General features: G+C 36.1%; 3 protein-coding genes across 5 annotated transcripts; 1 reads left to right on the top strand and 2 right to left on the bottom strand.

Moving 5' to 3' along the window:
• Nucleotides 1-219: 219 nt before the first annotated feature.
• Nucleotides 220-5210, bottom strand: LOC110719706 (SUN domain-containing protein 2-like). 3 transcript variants are annotated; one of them, XM_021898694.1, is made up of 5 exons: nucleotides 4503-5209; nucleotides 2320-3662; nucleotides 2140-2225; nucleotides 1240-1306; nucleotides 220-455 (listed from the first exon to the last, which is right to left on the bottom strand). In XM_021898694.1, the coding sequence occupies exons 1-5, from the start codon at nucleotides 4720-4722 to the stop codon at nucleotides 444-446; spliced, it is 1728 nt and encodes a 575-aa protein (XP_021754386.1). In that variant the 5' UTR covers nucleotides 4723-5209; the 3' UTR covers nucleotides 220-443. The 3 variants fall into 3 exon arrangements, with proteins under 3 accessions (XP_021754386.1, XP_021754387.1, XP_021754385.1); XM_021898695.1 differs by having other exon boundaries at nucleotides 220-452; XM_021898693.1 differs by lacking the exon at nucleotides 220-455 and having other exon boundaries at nucleotides 669-1306; nucleotides 4503-5210.
• A 526-nt stretch (nucleotides 5211-5736) lies between these two features.
• On the bottom strand, nucleotides 5737-13773 carry LOC110719705 (probable inactive ATP-dependent zinc metalloprotease FTSHI 1, chloroplastic). Its single transcript, XM_021898692.1, has 15 exons — nucleotides 12878-13773; nucleotides 12718-12802; nucleotides 11376-11810; nucleotides 11208-11261; nucleotides 11053-11118; nucleotides 10154-10249; nucleotides 9952-10080; nucleotides 9281-9333; nucleotides 8990-9185; nucleotides 8663-8777; nucleotides 8012-8286; nucleotides 7501-7584; nucleotides 7302-7414; nucleotides 6971-7220; nucleotides 5737-6379 (listed from the first exon to the last, which is right to left on the bottom strand). Exons 1-15 carry the CDS (start codon nucleotides 13612-13614, stop codon nucleotides 6191-6193), a joined length of 2877 nt encoding a protein of 958 aa, XP_021754384.1. The 5' UTR covers nucleotides 13615-13773; the 3' UTR covers nucleotides 5737-6190.
• Nucleotides 13774-19783: 6010 nt separating this feature from the next.
• LOC110719704 (E3 ubiquitin-protein ligase SINAT5-like) lies at nucleotides 19784-23346 on the top strand. Its single transcript, XM_021898691.1, has 3 exons — nucleotides 19784-20309; nucleotides 21402-21788; nucleotides 22461-23346. Exons 1-3 carry the CDS (start codon nucleotides 20073-20075, stop codon nucleotides 22818-22820), a joined length of 984 nt encoding a protein of 327 aa, XP_021754383.1. The 5' UTR covers nucleotides 19784-20072; the 3' UTR covers nucleotides 22821-23346.
• Nucleotides 23347-23883: the final 537 nt, after the last annotated feature.

Here is a 23883-nt window from a genome sequence, read left to right as displayed (position 1 = left end):
CATTTAACGGTAGTCACTTACTCTGTGATTTACTCTAAGACTCTAACTACTATAGTCATTTTTACAATTATTTTAAAAGTTTTGGCTAAGGGCACCTCACGGAAGCCCAAATTCTTAAATTAAAGAAAACCAGGCTCCAATGCCCAATTAAGACTGGTCCAAGATTAGAAAAGTCAAGTCAATAGTTGAAATAAGTCAAGTAAAAAAAGATATTGGAAGTTCAACAATTTTAATTTCAAATTCAAAGGATGCATTATCAATCAACAAAAGTTGTATACTTGTATCTCTTACTTATCACTTTCTTAGCAGTAGCTCCCTTAAGTCATCTAGGCTTAGTAGAATTCACATTTAGAATGTATTGATTTACAAAGCAGTGTGTCCAAGAGTGTTTAAATTGAATGCGGTTGCTTGTGAAACAACTAGGACAAAGCTCGAGGAAGTCATTATCTGTGCTGCTGCGCAGGGAAGAACAGTTAAAGCATTAGTTTTTGTGCGAAGTACAATACTAGAATCCCAGCAGAGAGCTAGTGGCATTCAGAATTAACGTCAGAAAATTGGAAGTGGAAACTGATATGACAACAGTTTTCTGATGAATCTGCTCCAACCTTAGTATGAATTGGAAGATTTCATTACAGGCTCGCCTTTCTCATGTATTTGCTGCCACAATGTTCAACAGAGAAACAGATACAACTGCAACGATTCTACTAATGTACAGTATATGATAATGCAAAAAATAACCGTTTCAAATAATATTCTCGTTCCAATCAGAAGTGCATCATTAATTTCTACATATAGCTAAATACTACAAACATGGTATTCTACCTAATCTAACTCACAGCCTATAACAACCAGGTCTTAACCTACAAACTACCAAGTGGAAATGATGGAATGGATTGTTTATTACAAGAGCCAATGAATCCACTAGAGTTACTCCTACAAAAGTCTTATGTTGCTTCTACCTGATATGAGTACATCTCTGCCACAGTTTAAAGGGCAGGAAGCAGTATGAGCTTTCAGGCACCAAATTAATCGCCTACCACAGTCTCTTCAGTGAGGGTGTAGAAAGGCACAAGGTATACTAGATCAAAGTTATTAACATTGTGATGCCACTGCTAAAGAGTATTAACAACCATCCTCTATTCGTTCTAGAGACGTCATTTCCTTGAGAAGCTTCAAAAGGAGCAAAACCCGTTTGGAGACTAGCTTGAGGAATGCTATACACAAGAAGAAGAAGCTCACTAATAAAACCGCAAGCTCCTTGTTATGTAGACTCGTCTGGTCATTCTCTATGTTTTCAACAAGAGATCTGCAGTAAAATGGGCAGTGTAAGATGATAAGAACAAATAAAATGTGATGAGTTATCGAAGGAGAGAAAATGGATCCCTTTGGAAAAATAGCACAGAACACATCAGTCACAAGTTTTTGAGCCAAGTACAGGAAGGATTCTCAGTTTGTGGTAAGACAAACTTTTAAACAAATCGGATGTACATAAAGTACAATACATCAGCTATAAATTTACCCTAAAGTGGTCAAAAGTACCCTGATATAAGATATCTGAAGATATGGTGAAATTTCTATAATTCATCTTTATCAGTCTGCTCCCATCCCAGCATCATATAAATGAAAACTGTGATTAACTTGTCACATGCCAAATCATGAAAAACATGCAATTTTTAAAAATTACATATTCTAAAACTAGAATATGTACCCATAGGCTGGAAAAGGGTTAAAAAAAAAAAAGTTAATATTATGTTCCCACGTTTGGTTTGATAAATGACGTGATAATTCATAGGAAAAGAAGGGAAGTGGGAGGAAAGCCCCTCTCACAAAATTTTCACTTTTTTTTCTCCCAAAATTGGAGGAATTCGACAGGAAAGAGATGCAAAAGTTGTATATCAAATTTCATTTCTTTTCCCTTCATTTCATTTCATTAACCAAACATTGGAAAATAAAATCTCTTTCCTTACCCTTCTCCTGCTTTCTTTTTCCTCCCTTTATCTTCTTTCCTTTACTAATATTGAACCATATAAAGCCATGAAAAAGTAATTAGGAAGATGATGAAATTTGATGGCACGACATAAACTAAACCAGTAGGTAGCAGCTACACAAGAAAATTTGCGAACTGAAAGGGCAACTGACCTGAGGTTCCTATTTTCACTGACCAACTCATCAATTTGTGAAGAGAGAACAGCCTTCCACAACTCAATATCTTCAAATTGTTTATCCTGCAAAAAAGGAATTATTTATTCTTTTTAAAATTTAGATAAAAAGGAATATGTAGAATACTCATAATATTCAGATATATTAGTCAGACAATACCTTGTCTTCCTTCCATTCAATTAGTTCTTTGATTTCTTTTCTTTCGTTGTCCAGCAACGAGGTAACTTTTGATATTTCTTTGTTGATTTCAGGAATAATATCATCTTGTTTTTTATTTAGTTCCTGGAGAAACTCTTCTAACACAGATAGGTTCACCTCCACTGACCTCACTTTCTGCATTAAGATCTTCAGAACAGAGTCTCCAGGAATTCTGCTACTTGACTTTCCGACAACTGGATCAGGAATCTTGCCCGAGGTGCCATGATTCTTAGTTGCGTCATTATTGGTCTTTTGCTCGTCACTTGTTCCCACTCCTTTAACAGAAGAACCATTTCCATTAAGACTTTCACTACCATTATTCTCATTTCCTTCCACATCTTGAGGCTTTCCTGATGATACTTCTGTTGAATTAATCTTTGATGGTTGTTCACTAGAAGCAGATCTGCTAGAAGTCACCATTAGATCTTCAAGCATCCGCTCAATAGCATCAACACCATAAACTTCCAAGACACTCAATGTACAATAATGCTCTGATCCATAGTGACTAATCAAACTCAGGTTCAGATAAGTAACCCATTTGGGTTCTGGCAGAACAAAGGTTTGAGCATGCTTAACATTGGCAGCAACAAATTTTCCCATAAAAGACCATGCATCAGTAGGGTAAGTCAAACTTCCCCACAATTCAAATTCCTTGAAGTTTGAGGAGTAGTGCTCAAAATTTGCAATCTTGACAGAATCAACCAAAATTTCTTCCGGAAGCTCAACTACAACATACTTATCTGATACAGAACAAGGGTTTCTAAGATACTTATCATGATCCTTCCCCAAAATATTACTCGCTCCTTTTGCTTCCTTATTATGAGCTACAACTTTTGCACCTTTAGCCGCTGAGGCAAAGTTGTAAGCTGTTCCATCAGGTTCAAGTCGATGGGTGATATTCACCTGTTCACTAGAAGAGACCACCCCCTTTCCTGATATTGTTGTACTTCGGGACTCATCCAGCTTCAAATAAGTGGAATCTAAAGCCATTCCATGTTGATGGTCCTCTAGTTTGTTCATTCTTTGATTAATTCGACAAGGCATTTCACACACCATATTGTTGTAACCTAATCTTAATATGTTAAAGACCAATTCTTCCAACCCTTTATGCCTAGGGAGCGAGCAATTAGAATTCGAAGAACCTAGCCCTTGAATGGTAGAAATGTTAACGTTTATTGATATATTAACCTCTAGCAAAACGTTGTCCGTGTAGTTTTCAATAGTGATATTATGAAAGGAATCTCCATCACCAACAAGCTTACCCTCGGATAACATGCTTTTATAATTAGAGTAATGATGAGTCTCTGGAAATTATAAACTAAGTCAGTGTCTTCCACTCAATTGGAACTAAACAGGCAGCAAAGTGACTACTAAGTTGAAACCTTGTTTACACCACACATTTAAGCAAAATGATCAAACAACGATGAAACAGAACAGGTAATAATAATACAATGCCAAAAAAAAAAAAAAAAAAAAGAAGCCAAAATGCGTCTCTATGATCTGGAAATATTGGCTGCATTAATATATTGTACTAGCAACTATAATTTTATGAGTTGGTTGCCTTAATACAAATGTAATTATGGGTTGCCAGAGCTTAACTAGCCTCAGTGCCTAACATTATATAATAGCTTTGCTAATGAGTTGTCACAAATAATTCACTCCCTCTGTCTCCAAGAGACCAAGACACATCTTAGACCGTAACACACTAACATCTTGAAAACACACATCGAGATACATCTAACAAGATCACACGTGATCACGCTTATTGCAAGTTCACAAAGGAAACCAGAATAGAAACTACAACAGAGCTTTATACTGTCTATAATCCAAAAACACAAGCAGATTCATTTCAATCACATGCCATTAAATGATCATCAAAACATACAGATCAAAAAGGAAAAGCTATTATTATTGGCCCATATAAATACAAAGAAATCATTAAAAGCTCATATATTACCATATAAACCAACCATAATTAAGAAATAATCAAGCAAAACCTAAAATGAGGCCCAGATAATTAAAGGTCCCACATTGTTGCAGAAAACTCCAAATCAAAACATGGGTAATTGAGAAATTAATCAAAATAAATAAATAATTAAAAACCCAGAAAATTAATTAATTAGTTAATTGGATGAAAAAAATACCTGCATGACCATCGCTGAGACAAACTTCACAGTAAAACAAAAAAACGAAACACCAAATCAAGGAAACGCAGAGTTCATAGAAGCTATTATTATTGTTGTTGCTTCTGCTAATGTCGCCATTGTTGGTCTTCTTAACACCTTCAAAATCATGCGTTCTCTTATAATTATTAAGAATGCTACATTTTTTGACATTTAACCCAAAGTTTTGAGCTTTCTTCATTTCTCATCCGTACAATAAAAAGGGAAAGTTTATGTGCAAATTATATACGAGTAATATGGTGTTGCTATTTTGATTAGCAGTCAGATTGTTGGAGATAGAGAGGATGAGAGCTGAAGGAAGAATTAAAGTTGAAAAAGAAGAGGAATTTCTGGGTTTGATTAGTTTAGTTTTGGAGTTAGTTTTTGTAATGACTTAAATATCTCCAATTTCGTCGGGAAATTCATGGTCTGGTTTGCCTTTGAGCCGAGGTACTTGGAATTAAATGGCCTACTGTTATAAAATAATACTCCGTAACTACGAGTACAACATAATCCATACATTGATACAATATCACACAGTTACACTACTCAAGTGTAAGTATTACATACAGTACTTTGTATTTTCTTTATTTTTAGATTGCAACTTAAAAGATAGCGGATGTATAATGGAATTTTGGTACCAGAAAAGACTGATCATGATATCAAGTTTCATTACAACCTTTAGGTACTTGAAAATGTTCTCTCCCCGACTCTCAAAGGGTCAAGTATGGTAAGATTGGTTTGAGGTCAAGCCTTTAAGTACTTGGAAATGTCTTCTCCCCGACTCTTAAGGGGTCAAATATGGTAAGATTGGTTTAAGGTTAGGCCTTTAGGTACTTGGAAATGTCCTCTCCCCAACTCTCAAGGGGTCAAGTATGGTAAGATTGGTTTGAGATCAGGCCTTTAGGTACTTAGAAATGTCCTCTCCCCGACTCTCAATTGAGTTATTCACTCTCTAAAACATAAAAGGTGTACCACATTTTTCAAGCAATAAATTAGTTCGGTATGATTACTTATGCATGTTGATTAAGCATCTTATTCATGAGAAAGCCAAGGGAGCAAGTGGTTTCCTTTTTTTTTATTTTTTATTTTAAGAACAAGTGGTTTCTATTTGATTATATACATGATGTATTAGATCTTGGTTGGTTTAACAGAGTTGAGGATAAGGTAGCTTATATTAAGGCTCGTATCCTCCTTCAACCTTAGAAGTTTGATAGAACAAAGAATGTTGGATGATATTCCTTCTTATATTGTCTGTCAAATTCAACCTCTTCTCCACCAAAACAGCTTCGGACAATTGTAGTACTTATACTATTTAAGCTTAGGTAAAATACAATTTCACTATTGCTCCCTCAAAATGGAGCTAGGTAAAATATTGGGCCAAGAATCTCTGTACATTAAATGTCAACTAGTGACAAAACTACAAAAACAGCTTACAGACTCATTTCAAAACTTCAAAATTCCTTAATATGTGAGAGCTTACAACTAATAGCTTAACCCGCGTTCTTCCTCTCAGCCTGCTTGGGGCATGTCTCCAGCATGTCAGTACAGTGGATTAAATTATAGACTCTATGGCTCACAGCAAAGACAGTGATTCATATCAAGGAAAATGACTTCTATGCAACACACTAATTACGTTGTTGGCCTGGTCCATCAATGGCGTGGAAACATTACACCAATTCACCACTTGATGAAGTTGCCAATGCATGCTCTAGCTCATAGCCTTGGTCCTCACTAAAGAACGGAAGGCTACCAGGATGTTCCTCCTCCAACAAAAGGCTCACTGATGTTTCTGCAGGGTATTTGTCAATGATAAAATCGATCTCGGCTCCGCTGATCTCCTTTTGGTTTAATAGAACCTGAAAATGGGACACAACAAAGATCAAATACTATGTGGTCTGGCTATTGCATACTCCTAGGGTTGCAAGAGTTCCACACTGTCTCACATCACATTTGTGTCCAGAATTTTACTGTTTTTCTCAGCCACTTCAGGTGACTTGGTGAGCAACCATGCATCACCACCTTCACTATCTCCCCTCTCATGTGGATGTGTATTCAAAAGGAGTAATTCAGTTAACAATACCCAAATCAAGAGCACATTATGACATGAATGAGAATAATAACTAACAGGAACTTCTCAAATTTATCTATCTAATTAACCAATTGACAATATAGTTGCAGCAAGCAACAAGAAACCACCTTCGCTTAAATACAAGAACACTCATAAAAATTAACGCTTTTTCAACAATAAATATGTACATGCCATTTGGGGGGGGGGGGGGGGGGGTGATTACCCTTGGCAGGTACCAGAAATAAATCGGTAGAGCAGCCTTGAGGCATTTAAGAGGGGGATTGTGCACTTGTGCTATACAAATATTTCTATTTTAGAAAGCCCAAGAACCAAATCAATTTGATGAAAAGCGAATTAGATCCAGCACACAGTCATATACCTTTACAGTTTTGAGCAAAGCAGCATGATGCTGTCTAAGCAGCAAAACAGTCTTCTTGTACATCTCCCGCAACAATTCTTCAGTTCTCTTGGCAATTTCATCGTCCAAATTGAAATTAAGTGGGGGTTCTGTAAGATCATAGTCATCATACAAGGAATCCTCAAAGTCCAGCCTGGGTCCCACAAATTTAGCCGTCTTCCTCCAAGGAGGTGGTTCCCCATGTATGACCATAGGGTTCTCCAGATTCCATCTGGTAGAAATTTGGAAACATTGATCTATTAAAAAAAAGGAAAACATAGAAAGGTAAAGTGAAGCTGAGAAATAAACTTACATGGTTATAATTTTTCGGGCAAGCCAGGTTGCATCAGCAAGATAGTTAACTGATGCCCTTGATGTATCACGTCCATATATAACTTCCTCAGCAGCTCTCCCACCAAGAAATACCTTTCCAGGTAAATTCAGGTCAACAAAAAAAGATTTTAACACCACAACAAATGGATAAAAAGACTAAGAAATCCTAATGTTTGAACCTGTAAACGATGTAGCAACTGCGGCCGCCTCTCAAACATGTATAACTCATCATCAAGACGATGAAATACGACTTGTGATAATGTCTGCAAAAATAACCCAATACATATTAGGCATAGTAACACTAATCAAAACATCAGTACCTGCTTCACGGATATAAGAAAATTAAACCATCCTAGAAAAAGTTATTTTATAGACCTACATATTTTCCAGCCTTGCCATAAGGTATATTGGGGAAAGCACATGAGCATTATACAAATATGTACTTTAATCAACATTATGGAACAAGTTGACATTTTAATAGCCAATCAAAGAATTTTCCTACTTTTAAGCAACATAACAAAAGCTCTTGTTGTTTAAAGTAATCTAAGAGAAAGAAGTTTCATATAAGCCAATAGCCATGCTCACTACGTAGAGAATACTTACTGAAGGCTGACAAGTGACAGACTGTTAGGGTAGGTACAGATGACAAGAAACGAGTTTCAAGAAAGAGTCATAAGGAAACAAGGTAACCTGGCCACGTGGGTTTATAGACACGCGATCACAACGTTCAACTTTTGCATTCTCAAGCCTTCTAAGCAAATGAGATGTTATAGCAGTTCCCACTTCAGCTGTGGCCCTGCGACATTGTCCTTGGTGCCCCAACTCTATGCCGACACGTTTAGGCCCAATTGTTAGTCGATCCACCGCATCATCAAGATCAGACTGGTCAACCTCTTCATGCCCTTTCCTTGCAGCAACTAAAGCAGCTTCTTGCAACAGCTGAGCCAACTTCGCACCAGTCCATCCTGAACATGCATGAATATCTTATCGTCATACAATCACATCTATAGAGAGGTCAATATATCCTGTAAGAACTAATACTTCCTCCATTTCTTTTTAGTTGCATCATTTTCCTAAAACAGATGTTTCAAATTAGTTGCATCACTTTCCTTTTTACTCGCAGTTATTAAACTCTATCTCTCTCCTACCACATGGGTCCATTTTTTTTTTTTTTATTATTCTCTCTCATCTCCAACAATTGCCTAGAGTCCGCAATTTGCAAAATGATGCAACTAAAAACAACAGAGGAAGTAATCTCATACATCAAAACAGGTCTCATTCACAATTCAAGCATGTCAACATGTAATATGCTATATAAGGTCATATATCATATTGCCATACCAGGTAAGTCATTGGCATAACTGGACAAATCAACAGAAGGAGACATTTTCACTTTGCGGGCATGAACTTTCAAGACTTCCAATCTTCCTTTAGCATTGGGAGGTTGAACTCTTATCTATACAAGAAGGAAAAAGGTCAGATTAACAAGATTTTTTACCCTATAAAAGTATTAATGAAGATAAGCTAAATATTAAGCACTTTCAAATTAAGTAGGAAGCAATAGTTCTTAGATTGTCATCTTATAAGAAGTATGTATAGCCAAGGCTGTAAGATATCATGATACACCGCACTTATAAAAAATTGGAAGAAAATACAGAGATTACAAACCTTTCTATCAAAACGACCTGGTCGAAGAAGTGCAGGATCTAACAAATCCATCCGGTTGGTAGCACCTAGAAAGATGACACCTTTGCCAGTATCAAAACCATCAAGTTCAATTAAGAGCTGATTCAAAGTAGTTTCTCTCTCTTGAGTGGCTGCATTATACAGATTATCACTTGAATCACTGAATATTCCTTGCCGCCTGAATTTACAAAACCCAGGAAAATTAAATCAAAATATCCTGTAAACATATGGCTAATAATATTCAAAAAATTGATTTGACAATAAGATATGCACCGTGTAGCTAATGCATCAATTTCATCAATGAATATGACAGATGGCTTATTTACCTGCAAAATGAAATGTTTATTAATCAGTAAATGAAAATGGTGCAGAGCAGTTTGTGTAACAGTTTTACATGTTAATCAGCTCTTAGGAAGCATACATCAAAGTTCCCACAAAGACAACATCACACCATCAAGCAGATGAGACTCTGTAATGAACTGGAATTTTGGGCAGAAAAGTAAGGGAAGAAGAAAATATAAAAAATTACAAAAAATTAAAGGGTTATTCACTTATTCAAGCTTACAAGAGGCTTGAATTCTCCTTAACACAAAAAGAACTAAATGAAACACGCAAATTCAATAATACCCGGCATATACACTTCCTCCTTCCAAGCTAGACTATTTACTACAATCATTGCCCTCACTATTACACGATGCAATTAAGACTCCAGCCTAAATAGGGTTTTGGTGATCATTTCTCCAACAGTTGCAGAGTAATTTCTCAAATTATCTACTAATAGGCAGAATGTGAGGATTCTGACTTCTCAGGAAACATTGCGCAGAAAGGGATATAAAATTGTAAAACATGGGTCATACAAAGTCAGTAGCATCCATGAAGCGATGCTGGCATGTTGCCTTCTACACACTGATACATGATGACAGGAAGCAAGTATGTCATTTTACCTTGGCTCGCTTGAATAAATCCCTGATACGTGCAGAGCCAACACCAACAAGAACTTCAACAAACTCTGACCCAGCCATTTGGTAAAATGGAACACCAGCTTCACCAGCTATCGCTTTTGCAACTAAAGTCTGCCAGACAAGGGATAAATATTTTAACATTGCATGTACCAACAAAACACCATAAATACCATCTATATATTACCTTTCCACAACCAGGTGGCCCTTCCAGAAGGACTCCATGAGGAGGTTTTATTCCCAGTTTATCAAATAGATCTGGATTCTTCAAGTAATTCACCAACTACAGAAGCACACAACATAAAAAGTAACCAATTCAGTTACAATTCAGAAGACAGTATCAAAATATTGAAAAAAATTTATATTGAGTGGGGAAATCAGTCAGGGCTGGATATTAGCTTGCTCATAGACTAAAACCTTTCAAGACAAGCTGTCTATGCAGAAACTTTAGTTTTTCAAACAGGACTTACTAAGAAGGAATACGGAGTGAAAAACTTTAAGCAATTGATTCAGAAGCTATGAGCTATGAGAGATATATAGACAATGACAGAGGCCATGCATAATTTGCTGCATGAAAATAAGACATAGATTCAAAAACTCATGAGCCATCAAGCAGTTCAAAAAGGCCTGTTATAGCAAAGACAGCATCAATCATCCTTTTACCAGTATCTCGCAAAGGAAAAGGAAACGTATAAAGACCTGGATGGACATAAACCACGGAGACCAGTCATATGAGGCTAATCTCTTATTCTTAAGTACTCATGATGCAGCAGTAATTATTGCTCCTCATCACTTTAGGCACCAACCAGTTACTTTCAGCCAGTACCATAAGGTCCATAACAGAAGAAACTAAGAAAGTAGTAGAATAACATAATAAAGTCAAAATGGTGATCCCTAGTGTTCTTTTATATTCATCAAACACATACTTTCTCAGTCATAAACAATGCCCTTCAACAGAGACAAGAAGTTTAGGCAGTAAAAGCAACCAATACATGGTATAATTAATCTTCCCATTGTAATATAGTTCTGCAAGTAGAATTTCTATTAATAAGCATGATGATCATTGATCAAAGTGTATATATTTACCTCTTGAAGCTCTTCAACTGCTTCTTCAATGCCAGCTACATCAGCAAAAGTGACCCCAGTTGAACCCTACAAACTATATTTAGTGAGTATCATATGATTAATTATCAATTACAAAAAAAGAACATAGAATAGGCAGAATTTTCTAAGGTATTTACATCAACTCGAGCCTGAGGCTTGGATTGTGAAAAATCAATACCTTGCCAAATATCCTACACGATAAACACATCACAAGAATTAGCATGTACAGATACCAGCCACATTAAAAGACAAAAAAAAAATTACACAATGCTACTTATATAAAAGAAAGAAAGGTGGTGACATACCCACTTCTTGAAATTCTTTGGTCTTCTTGAAAGAGTAAAACGTACAAGGAGAACCATAGTTAAAAGAACCAATGAGATCGGTTTAAGTATCTCAAGACTAGCAGATAAACCACCAAAAGTATAAAATTCAGATATCTTGGAAATTAATCCTCCATCGCTAAACATGTCAGTAAGATTATCCCAAACTCTCTCCATGATACCAAAAATGATTCCGAGGAAGAGTTTGAGAAAAGGCTTGACAATAGGCCAGGCAATGTACACAGTAGCAACAAAAACAAAGCTGGTGGCTGCAAAAACAGCTGAAGCAAGAAAGCTTCCAACAACAACTGCAGCAGCTGCCAAGACAACGGTAACCATTCCAAATTCCACCATGATTCTGCTTGATATGGAGGATGCAATAGGATTAGGATACTCCGGCAATTTCGCAATTGATGCCTGTATAAAAAGACATGGAATAAATACAAACTGTTGACTAACTGGCAAAAGTTTACGCCAAAAAATATATTTTGATTCTACCACCACCAATGCAACCAATCTTCTTTTTTTAGAGGAGGGGGGGTGGGGGGGCTGGTAGAAAATGTTCATTGCAAACAAGGGGGCTGGTTGAAAATGTTCATTGCAAAGAAAAAAAATCATGTAATGTACTATTTGAAAGTTGAGACATCTTCAAGAGATCAGACATTTTTGTAACAAGTAATCGATATTCATGATAGAAAGGAGATGATCTAGGGAATGATGCAGTATTTAGCGAAACTGATAAACAAAAGTGCAGAGTCTATCTTGACTTTGAAATTTGAAGAATAAGGAGAGGAGGAAGAAAATCGAACTTAGTTGTTAAATAATATTATATTAGACAGATATAAAGAGGCTTATATCCTCCATTCTCTTCCTTTTCTGCTCATGAAAATGTCCATAGAATGAATCTTCAACAAGGAGGCAATGTAGTATAGATGCATTTCATAATGGTAAAAATGCATTGGGACAAGAAAGAAATGCGTAAACAGACTTTCCATACAAGGTGTAAACGGATTTTGCATATTGCAATTCATATCTACCAAAAGTTGACAGCAACATGATACAAATACAATACCATCATACCCCTCAACAGCAAGGATTAAGAACTTGATAAAATACAAAAATTTGAAAAACAACAGTAAGCAAAACAAAAGCTCATTGAACATATTATCACAATACTATAGCTTACAACGTTACTTAAAACCATTAAGTACTACCAATGGCAATTACGGAACACAACATAATATTGAAATTACGAATTTACGATCTTCCAATTACCAGTCTAGCTATAATGGATTAATAATTCCCGTGTTTTGAGTAAAATTACCGTCGCTCGTGTTTCTATTTCATACTGAGGACCAGTATACTCTGTCAAGATCAGCTGTGCTTGATTAGCATCCAACTGCATTGCCCTGCCAACAACTGCATAACATTATCATCAAAATCATTCAAAACCAGTCAAAACATTAAAGCAATCAGTATCTCACCATCGAGTTCGATGCAAGCTCTTCTCTCCAGGAGTTTCTTTCAGCTCCACAATATAATCTCTAACCTCATCCCCAGTAACCATTCCACTCTGCTCCTCCTTGAGAGTCAACAACTTAACCTTATCCTTCCTCATAAACTTGACAAACTCCTCATAGCTCATTTTCGGCAACGCCTTGAAACTTCGATCAAATTCCTCTTCTTCAGACAAATTCACACCAAACAATTGCTCTGGAACATAAAGCTTCCCTCTAAATTCCCTCAAAATATCCTTCAAATACACATTACCCTCCAATTTTTCACCCCCATTTTCCTCAACAACCTCATTTTCCCTCCCCTTATCCTTCAAAATCAGCTTCTTCAACACCTCAAAAGCTCCAAAACGATATCTTTTGTTCTTCAAATTCTCTATTTCAGTCGAAGTAAGCACTTCATCCCCAATTCGAAACCTGGGTTCTACTTGGCTAGGGTTTTCCTTCAAAACCCTAGTAACAAAATCTTCATTATTCGAATTCGTCGTATCCTCAGTCGATGATTTACAGGCTAAAATGGGTCGCCGACGAGTGAATTTAACTTGAACCCTAGAAAATTTAGTAGCATTGAATTGCTGAGAATGTTTCCGAATTCGAATTGAAGTAATGGTTGAGCAGCTTAGAATTTTGATTGGATATGGTTGATAAACCCTAGTAGGCAAAAGACATTCTCGTGTGCACATAGTTTGGGGGTTGAATTGGGGCATAAGTTCATCAAATTAGGGTTTATGTGAAAGAAATCGGACTTCCTTATCGGGGTAGTTCTGCAACCACAGTGGACACCATGTAAGCAGCTGGGGAAGAAGACAACAAGAGGCTAACTATTGGCTAAGAAATTTTATACGTAGTATTTTTATGGAGTTATGGATGACAAATGTACTAGTTACACTTTATTAAAATAAACGGATTTTTTACCAAATACCACCGAGTTAATGCGTAATTCACCATATACCACACAAAATTTTCTAATTCACCATATACAACTGAGTTAATGTATATTAACATAGAATACCCTTTTTGTTAACTGTCGTTAGTCTGCCGTTAACGCCGTTAGTAATTAAGGTTAATTATGCCACGTGGCTGTCACATATTGGTTCTTATTAATATTATCTAATCAATTAGTTAAATAAAGAATTAAAAAAAAAAAAAAAAAAACAGCCACCACCTCCTCACTCCACCAACCCCGACACCCCCTTCCCCCACCAGCCCAGCTCCCCCTCCCTGTCGGCGGCCTTGCCCAGCCTCCTCCCTCGCCGGCAGCCTTGCCTAGCCTCCTCCCTCTCCGGCCTTCCAGAGCTCCCCCTACCCCTGCCATCTCCCCTTCCCGTCCTCCTCCCAAACCACCAACGTCTCCCAGCCAACCACCACCCTATCCTAACATCCCCTGCTTGCACGAAATATGACTAGAACCCCCAACCACCACCCTATCCCGCCCCCACCCACGCCGGCGCCCAGCCTTTCTCTCGCCAGCGCGTCGGCCTCCCTCTCCCCCTGAACCGACAACACTCAAAATCTGCAACCATACAACAACATCAATTCGACCTTTTCTCTCTTCGTCAAGATTTGATGGGTGGTTTCTTTGCCGTCGATATTCCAATTGGGATTTGCAAGAGGGAAATTGAGGATTTTTTTAGGGTTAGAGAGATCGGGAATCGGGGAAGGGGAGTCCGGCGAGGAAATCGGGAATTGGGTTACAGGTGGGGGATGATTTTCGGGGAAGGGGAGTAGGAGTGGGATGGTCGCCGGCGTAGGGGGAAGGGGTCGAGAATGTCGCCGGCGGGGGGAAGGGGCCAGGGGAGGGCAGTCGCCGGCCATCTGGGAAGTGGCTGGGATCGCAATTGTTGCCGCCAGGGGGATCGATGAAAGTTTGAAGCTTTTTGATTGATTTTGGGGTTCGATTTTAATGGAGAAGAACAGAGAGAAGCCTCAATGGAAAGGGGAAATGGGGGGTCAATTTTTTCAAAATAGAAAAATTATGTTTGGGGGAGTCAACCCTATCAATGGCGCCAGTTAGATGTATAAGGGCATAATGGTAAAGTCCCTCAAACGGCAGACTAACGACAGTTAGCAAAAAGGGCATTTTGTGTTAATATACAATAACTGAGTGGTATATGGTGTATTAGAAAGTTTTTGGTGGTATACGGTGAATTATGCTTAAACTCAGTGGTATATGGTGAAATTTCCGTAAAATAAATGTTTAGGATTCTTCAAAAAAAAAATTGTTTAGGATCCTTAATTATTTCAAACACTTCATGGTTTGGTAGATTTCAACAACTTAGATGAACCCGTATTGCTAAGAGCGTTATTAGGTTGTTAAAGCGTAAATTTCTGAGGGTAAAAGCGTAGGTAGAACATATACGGTTTCAAAAAAATTCAGAGGAAGCTGATTGCGTGAAAAAACATACCAACGGGTCATTTTAGACAAATTGTTTAATGGTTAGTTGGTCTTCTAACCTTGGTTTCCTTATGTTGGGAACAAATATATTGTTGACCTCCCAATCTTCATTACTCGTACCATTTGCACTATAAGTCGCTCATCACCACCGACAAAAGTTTTTTGAAGAGCTTAATTGATAATTTGTAGTTTGTACTCCGTACCATGGATGTGAAGCTAGCAAATGCTGAATAGCCAGGATATCTAACGTTCAAGACGTCTTCCAAACTTCTGTATGGTAATGTTTATATAACTAGTTAAACAACACTCACCAAAATAAGCGTAACTCAGTGAAAAATATTAAATGTTGGACTTTTTAACTTGAGGTTGAGGGTTCAATCAATATCAACTTTAATTTAAGAGTGGGATGCCTTATGCTTTTCCCCCTCTCTTTCAAGAGTTGTATCCGTAAATACCAAACTAAAAAAATTGAGGTTGAGGTTTGATTAGAATCCTTCTTACCTACAAAAACTCCCATTCTTATCTTAGATTAGGCATGTCATTTTGAGTTTTTGCATGACTATGGTTTTCACTTGTTACTCAAAATATATCCCTAATTCAAGCCAAAATTAAATAATTAGATGAATAAACTATATTTCATCCTCATGCATGTAGTTTGTATTAAGTATAAATATTTATTAAAACTCATTCATCAATATAACCAAGCTTTATCTGCTAAATCTATCATTACTATTTTTCTTCCCTCCTAATCTGTATACACATAAGGCATAATCAATACGGAGTATTTAAGAGCAGTACATAAGATGAAGGAAGATCCAAACTTTATTGTTTCCGAGTGATCATACTCCGTTATATACAAGATTACTAACGTCTAAGTGGTCTAACAATGACTTTGTTATTGACTTCCGTACTACTAAAAATCAGAACATTGATGAAATTGTACGTATTTCTTAAGTTTACCTGTTCATATTCAACCTATTTACATGCATCAATCTGCTCTTAAAAGTAAATTACGGAGTAATAAGAGTAAGAGATCCTTCAACACTTGTACCATTAAACAATGACTGGATCAAGAACAACCTAAATTTAATTAAGTTGTTACGTTTTCAAATTATTCATATAATTAGTGTAGAGTAGATCTAGCTAGGAATATAGTGATGAACTTCCTCCATTCTCTTTTTATTACACCGTAAAGGGGATGCACGATAAAGAATATCTTAAAGGAGTCAATCTGTCTTGTTTATAGAAAAAAAATTGTTGTATTAATTTCCAAAATAGTGCCTTTATGATTAGTGCTGTAATATTAGTCGTACCATCGCAGCAGGGGACTGGTGGATGACGTTTTGCCAAAAGAACAACCTAAGATTCTTCGTCAAAGTAATCTTTTATTCTAAGCAAATAGTTATTCAAAAACATTGAACAGCAAATATCATAAACGCAACCCCTCTATCCAGAAAACTGCAAAAGATTAAAAAAAATACAAGGCAAATGCCAAAAAGGACGTCAATCAGTTCCCATCATCTAGCTCCTCTAGTTTTCGATGTAGTAGGATTAAATGACAGTCAGCAAGCAATACAGTTGAAGGGTGACAAAACTCCGATGACAAGAAGAGAACCTGAGTTGGTATCCAACAACCAACTTTGTACTTCAAGTTGAAACTTCAGCTCCAAGTAAGACTCGCTTATCTACACAAACATGTCGGAATAGCAATGGAATTTTACTGTATCTTAAACAGATTCTTCAATTTAACAAGCAATCTTCAATTCTCATCATTAGGCATAGGATAATTTCAGTTCACATCAGCATGCATGTTGGTACCGATGAATGTGTAACAAATGAAGTTATTTACTCACCTTGTAATTAACTTTGAGCACATCAATAGATTTTCTGGAAATATAGCTAACAAGCTCATCTCCGATATCAAAGTGTCTTCCAAACATCTTTTGCTGCTCTTCAGAATTGGTTCCCTAAAGTTTAACACACCACTTCCACACAAAGACACTTTTGGGTGGAAGGTTGGAGCCAAGTAACTTATGCCAAATATAGAGTATGTGTTTAAGCTTGTGTTTGAAGGTTATGTTCAAGTGTGTGAGTTGAAGCTTAAGAGTTTTGATGATGATGAATAAAAGCAAACTTCAACTAATGCGATTTCTCTAAGTGTTGTAACTAGAACAGGTGAAGTTGACTTTGGAAATGGAAGAGTAATCTGACTATGAAGACACAAGGAGATTCCAAGGAAAGTTAAAGAAAGTAGAAGAAGAGTTCCTCAGTGGAACTAACTAAGTTCTCTAACAGGAACATGAAGAGAAGCTCTCTAACTGGAGCTTGACAGCAAGTTGAGAAGCTTAACTTAGACCAAAATTCCAACAAGGAGTTGGAGAGTGAAGGACAGCGGGGACTCAATCCTGGTATGCGTGAAGCCCAAGTATCCTAAACAATACAGCGTATGATGAGATAATCCAGCTTTCCTATCACATATTAGAGTCAAGAGTTTGTATTGTTTTGATTTGGATGAGTGTTTAGTTTATTGCATATAGATTGTAGGCTTCTAGATTGAAGCTAAGTGAGTAGACATTTAGGGAGTGTCGAGTAGAATCTAAGTCTGGGATTTAGATTGGGTAGAATAGGGTCCTATTGAGTAGCAAGTTCAATCAGGAACTCGTGAGTAAAGGTCTGATTATAATAGGTTGTAACTAGGAGAGTTTGCCCTATTATAGTGGATTGATTTGGTGTGTGAAATCCCTTGGAGGGTCGAGGTTTTACTTCCAGTTGGGCCCTAGAAAGTTTCCTCGTAAAATCTTGTGTGCATTGCTAAGTTCCTTTATATTCTGTTTAAATTCCGCAAAATAGTCAATAGGAACTCACATACAATTCACCCCCTTCTTGTAGTGTTCGTCTCAACTAACAATTTTAGATTCACTCGAAAATGGCTAGAGATAGTAATCAAACAGCTTAGTCACTTTTTAAGGTACACCCTCTGTCCCCCTAAAGAACGACCCTTTTGGCTAAATTTTATTCCCAAGGTGTTCATCCTATTTACTTTTAAATACCCTTCAATTTACAATAATATTTGTGCAAAATTAGCTTCCCCATGTAAATTTTGTTTTTTCCATGTACTTTTATTACTTTTTCTCTACTTTTTTGCAAAACCCATATATATTTACCTTTTCAATGTGCTTTTATTAGCTTTCTCGTACACTTGTATTTCTCATTAAAGTTTCTTAATATCCGTGATACTTTCCAAAAGGGTCGTTTTTTTAGGAGACGGAAGGAGTTGTAAATAACAACATTTTATATTTGTAAGGTAATAATTAACAATTTTTATTTTTAGGAGCATTAATTGACAAAGTGCCCTTTTTTAGGATAGTAATTAACAAATTTTCTTAGAAAAAAATAAGTTATGACATATTTTATCGTTTTATATGTTTATTATTTTTTGCTAAATATTTTTAATTTCGTACTAAAAAAATTATAAAAATTACGTTATTACGAATCTAAAAAGTCCCCATTTGATATATTATTTATTATTCTATAATAGAATATATATACACAAAAAGTCAAAGTTTGGTAAAATCTCATGTCACACCAAATCATATCAAATTAGACTGTAAAGTTTGGTGGAGTTGGTAGAAAACTCACCGGTTTAGTAGGGCCTTTCGAACTTTTAAAAAAACATATCAAATCAGACCGTAGCATGGAAAATAGACTTGGGTTGAGACAGACAGAGGCATCCGTAGCCAGTGAGATCCTATATATCGGTCATTAAGGACCTATTCCGAACCTCCAATACATCTAGTGGTCACTAGCTCAAAACTCTATAGACGATTAGGAGCAAACATTTTAGTAAAGTGAATTATCCTCTTATTTGGTAAGAACCAATGCAACGAATGAGTTTGATGTTAGATAAGTTGAACTAAACAGACCTTAATTTAGATTAGACCTTTAAAAACATTTGAAGATTCAAAATTTCAAATACAAATTCATTGGCCAGTTTAGACTTTAGATGTCCATCCATTAGCAAACATTTGATACCATTACCAAGGTATATTTGATTTTCAACAAAATTTTAAAATTCTAATTCAAAAAAGTTTACCCCTTTAAGAGAAGACAATGTACCATCATTTAAGCTTTGCCTGTCAGAAGTCATAACTCCAATGGTGATTGGGGAAGAGTAAGACAATGCCAAAATTATTTTCAATTAGTCCTTTTTTTTAAATCCTTATTTATTAATTTATTTTAAATTTTTGTAATAAAAGATTTTCAGGTTGACTCATCTGTCCCTCTCCCAACATTTTTTCTTACCCTACCTAATTAATTCTATAAAAAATAAAATTATTTATAAATCCAAAAAAATTAACCTTATTATTACACATAATTAGTGCTCCGTACTCCATAATAATATACTCCTCTAATCATCATCATTTTCTCCATTATTATTATTTTAATATAAATTATCATTATCACTTTCAATCAAACACCCTTTTATTTATTTTTTGTAAAAAATTCGAGAAAAAGCCAACGAATTAAAGCAAAGCACCTTCAACTCCATTTCCCTCTTTCCTCTCCATCCTTCTCTTCCTTCTTCTCTCAACATTCCCAAAAACAACAGGTTTAATTTATTTATTTTTAAAAAAATCTTTCCGACAAATCCAGCCAAAAATTGTCAAATCCCAATTAAATTTGATCGGAAATTTTAAATCTTTTTGGGTTTTTGGTTGATGGGTATTAATTAATTTCTGGGTTTGGATCGAAAAAAGGGGAAAAAGGAAGATGAACAAGATGGAAGAAGATAGGATTGAATGTGTGACGTCGTCGTCATCTACAGAAAGATTGTATGAAGCTGAGATTGATTACCCTCAAAATCATAATCATAATCACAATCACAATCAATCTTCAAAATCAAGGAGGAAATTAACGTCGCCTTTAATTCCTTCGACAACTAATAGCGTTGTTGAAATCTTTGAATGTCCAGTTTGTGCTCATGCTATGTACCCTCCTATTCACCAGGTTCTTTTCTCTCTGTTGTGTTAAATTTCTTATTTTTTGCAATATTTTTCAATGGATTTCTTATTGTTTTGCTGGTATTTAAATTGATTTTAGCTTCTATTTTTGGGTTTTAGATTGGGGGAAAATGAAAGTCAAGTTTTGGTTTTGTTGATTTGTAAGAATCCTTTTAAAAAGTAATAAATTTGGGGATTTCAGGATTTTGGGAGATACCTTGTGCTGTTCAATTGAATTTTGAGAATTGGGGTTTAATTTATTTTACTTTATGAAAAGCAGGCAAAATACCCACATTTTGAACTTTTGTAGCAGGGGAAGAATAGAGTGAAAAGGATTGAAATGTGGATTATGGTGATAATTTGGTGTACTTAAAGCTGAAAATTTCTGTATATGTGTTTGAGGATATTAATAGATTTATAGGGATCTCAAAAAGCTGATTATCTTGTAAAGTTTGCAACTTTTCATAGTTTATGCTGGATGGTTTATTGCATAATCATGGAACTTTATGATAGGATTGTGAATTGTTGTCTAGCATACACAGATTGCCTGAACAAAGGTCTTCCATTTTTGTGGAAATGGTTTGAGTTTCTGCTTTTCCCATGTTTGTGGAAGATTGTTGTATAGATAGTGAGTTTTAGTTTTCAATTATTGCAGGAAATGACTAGGAGTGGAATTGCATTACTGATTTGGTATTAAAATAGTTGATAAAATTAGCTGGATTAAAAATGTATGATGCTGTTAAAATTTAAACAGTAAAATTATCTAATACTGTGTTAATTGGAAGTGGAATCTTTCTTGTGGTATCTAATGTTGATTGATCCCTCTTAATTTCGCTGCTCTTGATGCGGAATGCTCTCACTTTTCTCTGTTCTGTTCCTTTTATACCATTGTCCTGATTAATTCTAAATATAACATTGTTAGAACGCAAGTTTTCTTTGCTTATCAATTGTAAAAGAGGCTTCTAGGTTATAAAATTCTTGTTAGAGACTGTTAATGTTCTATTTGATTGTTAATTGTTTTATTTTTATTTATTTTTTATTTTTTTTATTTTTTATGAATAGATTATTCACTGCATTTCTAATTTGGTTTTGTTAACAGTGCCATAACGGACACACACTTTGTTCAGAGTGTAAGACAAGGGTTCACAATCGGTGCCCTACTTGCAGACAAGAGCTTGGAGAAATCAGATGTTTGGCATTGGAGAAGGTGGCCGAGTCTCTAGATCTTCCTTGCAAATACAGCCCATTTGGTTGCCTGGAGATTTCTCCTTATTATATTAAACTTAAGCATGAAGCCCTATGTAACTTTAGACCATTCAGCTGCCCATATGCTGGTTATGAATGCTCCGTTGTTGGGGATATTCCTTTCCTCGTTACCCATCTGAGGGATGATCATAAAGTTGATATGCACTCTGGTTCTACATTTAATCATCGTTATGTCAAAGCTAACCCCCTTGAAGTTGACAATGCTACCTGGATGTTAACAGTAAGTGCCTTATTTATGTTCTACTACTGTGGGTATATGTTGCATTTAGAATCTTGGGGAAATTGGGTGATGAGTATTATATTAGCTGTATGATTCATTATCAACCATAGTCCTATGCTCAGTTAGGTTTTCGTAGTAATATATGGTTGCTTTTTGGCTCATTTCGATGGTTATGGTTTAACTTGAAAGGCCCTAGTGCCGCTTTATGTTTGGTGCTCAAGGATCAATGTGCTATTATATTTTGGACCAGAGAGTTCAAGTAACATATACTGAAGTCATTTAGTGTTCTGTGATCATTGGATATACTCTCTGTCTCACAGCCAAGGCTTCCATTTTCGGAATCCACACACAAAAAAAAGAAGTTACAGAGTAACATCTTAAGAAAGCTGTATCTCTCTACTTTTTTCTTTGAAGTTGGTTCCAATTCGCACCCATTCGCTCTATTCTCTATACATCCACTCTTGTTATTCTCTGTGCCAAAAGTAGATGTTTACTTAATATTTGGGTTAGAGGGAGTAGTATTTATTGAAGTATTCTTAACCAACTTAAGTTGCAAATGTTAACTTGTTTTTCTAGCTCTGTAATAGGAATTCAGGATTAGTTGGTATATGTACATGGAAGTTTGACCATTGTTTGGAGTACTTATTTATCTTGCAATATCTCTCATTTCAGGTTTTCCATTGTTTTGGTCAGTATTTCTGTTTGCATTTTGAAGCGTTCCAGCTAGGCATGGCTCCTGTTTATATGGCATTTCTTCGTTTCATGGGTGATGAAACTGATGCTCGACGGTACACTTATAGCTTAGAGGTGGGTGGCTATGGGAGAAAATTGACATGGGAGGGAACCCCACGAAGCATTCGTGATAGCCACAGAAAGGTTAGAGACAGTCATGATGGTCTTGTCATTCAACGTAAATTAGCACTTTTCTTCTCTGGTGGGGATAAAAAAGAGCTTAAGCTTCGGATTACTGGAAGAATTTGGAAAGAACAAAATTTGGAATCTGCCGCTTGCATATCTAATCTTTGCAGTTAATGGTCACCTTCCACGATTTGCATGCCTATTTTGGTCATAATCTCACAATTTTTGCCTATTTTTCACCAGGCAAGTCATGGAAAAATACATATCATAACACTAGTCTTGTGATGATATTAGACATCTTCGAGGATTATGCCCATAGAGGCTAGTGACTATAGTCTAGGAAGCCATAATGCCGACAAGGTGGGTTCTGAAGGAGCATATGTTTACATGGGTCAAGAACGTGCTTCTCCTGTTTTATAAATGTATTAAATGTAATGTGGTTCCAGAATTGAGATTCAGTTGAATCTAAGGCGGACTAAGCTCTACTCTTTCATGGATGGGGAATTGTGATTCAAGATCTGTAACTGCATATATCTTCCAACGATGTGAGAGCTGTATCGGGGGAGTAGTTGTTTCTGGAAGTGCTGTGTAAACATACTCTTGTGATGTAAAATGTTCTTTAACATCTGGAAATGCTGAATTGTACACGTTCTGTTGTTTTTATCCCCTCCCTCCCGAATCAAATGAAGCGTTTCCTTAAGCGTGCTTGCAACAACAACTTTTATTCCATGCAGTCTCAATCTTTGTGCGCCAAAACTCTTGAAGTCTTAGCAAAGAGATGGTGGAAGAAGTGAGTTTACATTCTTTGGCGTAATCACATCAGCTACTGTCTTTTGCATAAAGTAGCTCGTGGTGTAGTTGGTAGAGGCTTCATTTTGTGACCTTTAAAAAGAACACGAAGAAATCAAGGAATTTTTATTACAAATAGCATTATACTTGTATATACCCCTTATACGGATGCTGCCTCGCCGGTGTTGGGTTAAAACAAGGTCAAATTACAAAGCTTATGTTCCCTCGTCTTAAATTAATAGCTACACCTTATAGTTATCACCAACTTATTGTTCATTAGACCATTATTACTATCTATTAATTACTTCAAATTTATGTCTAAATGATTAGTAGTAATTAAGATTAGATGGAACGAATACAATACTTGATGGCACTCTTTAAAATTCGATCATTTGATTCTCTTGATAGTTGTTCAGGTCGATAAAACAGAAGTTGATTATATTTTTTT

This window comes from Chenopodium quinoa, unplaced genomic scaffold (assembly GCF_001683475.1).
Source record: "Chenopodium quinoa cultivar QQ74 unplaced genomic scaffold, ASM168347v1, whole genome shotgun sequence".
Classification (NCBI taxonomy): Eukaryota; Viridiplantae; Streptophyta; class Magnoliopsida; order Caryophyllales; family Amaranthaceae; genus Chenopodium; species Chenopodium quinoa.
This window is presented reverse-complemented; position numbering and strand designations above follow the sequence as displayed.